We start from the raw sequence: 3,388 nt of genomic DNA, 5'->3' as shown, positions 1-3,388 counted from the left end.
CACACACACACACACACACGCACAAGCTAAATCCTAATTCAAGGGCCAGTTCAAGCAAAATGGGGCTGCATTTCTATGCCATATTTGGAGAAGGCTTTGGGTTGATTTGTGAACTCTTTATAAACTGGTCTTGAAATGCAAACGTCCAACGTGGTGGCCCCTGAGCTGAGATGCAGCTACGTTTACTGTAAATATGGGATTTCCTCAATCAAGGGCATCAAGAGTTTTTCTCAAACATATACCAGCATCATATCAGTATTTGAAGGAAAGTTCTACTCTGTAAAGTTGCTATGAAATTAAATAGATCTTGTTTTTGTTTTTTTCCAACAGACCAGATCATTGAAAAGGAAGAAGGCCCTTACTATACTCACCTTGGGGCAGGACCTAGTGTTCCTGCAGTGAGAGAACTGATGGAGAACAGGTAGAGTGACTACTACCACTCTGTTTACACTAGAGCTGTAACAAGTGGCCCATAAACCAAGATGTGTTTAAAACATCTTAAGGTCCATCACAGTCCGTCTGACAACCACACTTAACTGAAATAATGTAATTCTATTTAATGACAAATGCATTTCTAATCAAAGCAGTTTTGTTACTTATTTTGTACTAAACAGTGTGGGTTAATGTGCTGTGCACTGGAGTACATTAACAGATCTCTACAGTCTGCATTTTATAGATTGGATTTATGTATTGTCAGTTGCCCTAAGGTATGGGTAGTAATGTAATGTTGTTTAATATGTGTTGTCAGTGATATGTGCTCTGTGGCCAATAGCACAAACATATTTGTGTTACAGATACGGTACCAAAGGAAATGCAGTAAGGGTGGAAGTTGTTGTTTACACTGGGAAAGAAGGAAAGAGCTCCCAGGGGTGTCCAATAGCTAAATGGGTAGGTGGCTGGTGTTTCTCTATGGTAGTTACCTAAACGTCCTAAATATGTCTGTATTGAAGTAGTTCTTGTGGATCCCACCATAGTATAATAAGGGGCAGAGGCGGAAGTCACACCCAGATTCTTACCCTTACCACAACCACAACAAACCCTTCCTTCCCCCAACCATTCAACCATAACCTACATATAATAATTTCCACCTTCATCCATAAACATACAGTAAACATGTTGAGGCTTACACGTAAACATTACCATCTTTAAACTATTCTCTTAAAACCCAATATTGTGGTTTGGTAGGTCTATGGCAGTGCTTCAAACCCATTAAACCATAGGGTTGCATAATTTTGTGAAATTTAAAAAATATATATATATTTTGTTATTTGTCTGTTACAGTGCTGTCATTCATCTGCTTGGTTTTTTGTGTGACACTCATCTGACAGGTGATCCGGCGGGACAGTGAACAGGAGAAGCTGTTGTGTTTGGTCCGCCAGAGGCCAGGGCACTGCTGTGACACTGCCGTGTTGGTGATCCTCATCCTGGCGTGGGAGGGAATCCCTCGGCCAGTGGCGGACAATCTCTACCAGGATCTAACACAGACCCTCTTTAAATACGGCTCCCCCACCAGCCGTCGCTGTGCCCTCAATGAAGAGTGAGTATCCTTTTCCTTTGTTTTGCAATAACACTATTTCTTCCCAATTTTTGTTCGATTTTTTATCTTCCTCCCACCACTCCGTCTCCACAGTCGTACATGTGCATGCCAGGGTTTGGACCCAGACACCTGCGGAGCTTCATTTTCCTTTGGCTGCTCCTGGAGTATGTACTTCAATGGCTGTAAGTTTGCACGCAGCAAAGTGCCACGCAAGTTTCGCCTGCTTGGAGACTACCGGGAGGAGGTGAGGAAGTGGTCATCTTCCAAAAATCCTAGAAGAAAACATCTATCATAATTTCTCTTAGTTGTTTTACTTGTTGTTATAGGGATGTAAGAGGATATTTTGTTGTTCTTTCTCTGCATTTTATCTGCGAAAAAGGCAGATTTTTGCCAAACATTTGCCTTTTAGTGACTTATGTTGGCTTTGACAATTAAACCTGTATTTAAACTGTTATTCACCACAAAACTTGTAAATCTGTCTATTACTATTAGGAGGAGAAGATAGAGAACAACCTTCACAGTCTCGCCACTGACCTCGCACCACTCTACAAAAGATTGGCTCCTGAGGCCTTCCAAAACCAGGTATGAAACATTAAACAGCTGCCACACGTGCCTCTGATGATCCCGAGCTTTCTTAGGCTACTAGACTATTAGACTACTTAATAGAATTCCAATAGAAGTGATTTTAATTTCTTCTCTTTGATATCAAACGACTTACTTTTAATCTTTTACCATCTTCACCACAAACCAAACACTTCTTTATCCTTTCGCCTCTCATAGGTGGAAAATGAGGCGGCAGGGAGTGACTGCCGACTGGGTGGGAGGGAGGGACGTCCTTTTTCTGGGGTAACAGCCTGTGTGGATTTCTGTGCCCACGCTCACAAGGACACTCACAACATGAATAACGGCAGCACTGTGGTAAGCAAGCAACAAGTGTGACACCCTACTATCTACCTCTATATAATGTGTCTACATCCTTAAAGTATTGATTGGAACTGTTTGGTTGAACAACTTGCCTTTTGTTAATGTCCTTTTTTAGGTGTGCACTTTAACCAAGGAAGATAACCGTGCAGTGCGTAACATACCAGAAGATGAGCAGCTCCATGTTCTGCCACTTTATAAGATCTCTGACAGGGATGAGTTTGGTCAAGTTGAGGGCCAGTGGGCCAAGATCCAAAGTGGTGCTTTGCAAGTTTTGTCTGCCTTTCCTCGAGAGGTAAGTGAACAGTTAAGCAGCCTTGCTATTTATTATTGTTATGTTTATCATAAGTGTTATTTATTATTATCAACGTCAGTGGATTGAGTCCTTTGTTGTTTGTTGTCTTGTGTTATAAATCATTGACTCAGTTCTGAAGTCTTTACACTGGCTTCCTGTGTCTCAAAGAATTGATTTCAAAGTACGTTTTGCTAGTTTATAAATTACTTAACGTTTAGGTCCAAAACATTTCTGATCTGCTACTACACATGACCACCCAGACCTCTCAGGTCACCGGGACAGGTCTACTTTCTGTCCCCAGAGTCAGAACTAAACAGGGTGAAGCAGCTTTCAGTTTCTATGCTCCTCATATCTGGACAAAACTCCAGAAACCTTAGATCCGCTGCTACTCTCAGTTCTTTTAAATCAGGCTGAAGACCTTTCTTTTTGATGCTGCCTTTCTTTTAATGATTGCTCATTTCTTTAAATTTCTTATGCTGCACTGACTTTTTTTCTTTTGTTTTATGTGTCCTAATGTTTCTATTTTGTTTTTAACTGTCTATTCATGTGTTTTATTTGGTTTTTAATGCTTATGATTTTTAATTGTTTGTACTTGTGTTTTATCTGTTTAACGGATTTTATGTAAAGCACTTTGA

General features: G+C 40.6%; 1 protein-coding gene across 1 annotated transcript in view; it reads left to right on the top strand.

Annotated features, from left to right (window-relative positions):
• The window catches only part of tet1 (tet methylcytosine dioxygenase 1), a 31,064-nt gene that overhangs the window by 24,050 nt on the left and 3,626 nt on the right, over positions 1-3,388 (top strand). Inside the window, exons 4-10 of the mRNA XM_032540700.1 lie at positions 331-421; positions 795-888; positions 1,329-1,537; positions 1,631-1,781; positions 2,030-2,119; positions 2,318-2,455; positions 2,577-2,753. Of these exons, the coding sequence (XP_032396591.1) occupies positions 331-421; positions 795-888; positions 1,329-1,537; positions 1,631-1,781; positions 2,030-2,119; positions 2,318-2,455; positions 2,577-2,753 (950 nt within the window). The remainder of the gene's footprint in view (positions 1-330; positions 422-794; positions 889-1,328; positions 1,538-1,630; positions 1,782-2,029; positions 2,120-2,317; positions 2,456-2,576; positions 2,754-3,388) is intronic.

Source organism: Etheostoma spectabile, chromosome 17, assembly GCF_008692095.1.
Source record: "Etheostoma spectabile isolate EspeVRDwgs_2016 chromosome 17, UIUC_Espe_1.0, whole genome shotgun sequence".
In the NCBI taxonomy this organism is placed as follows: domain Eukaryota; kingdom Metazoa; phylum Chordata; class Actinopteri; order Perciformes; family Percidae; genus Etheostoma; species Etheostoma spectabile.
This window is presented reverse-complemented; position numbering and strand designations above follow the sequence as displayed.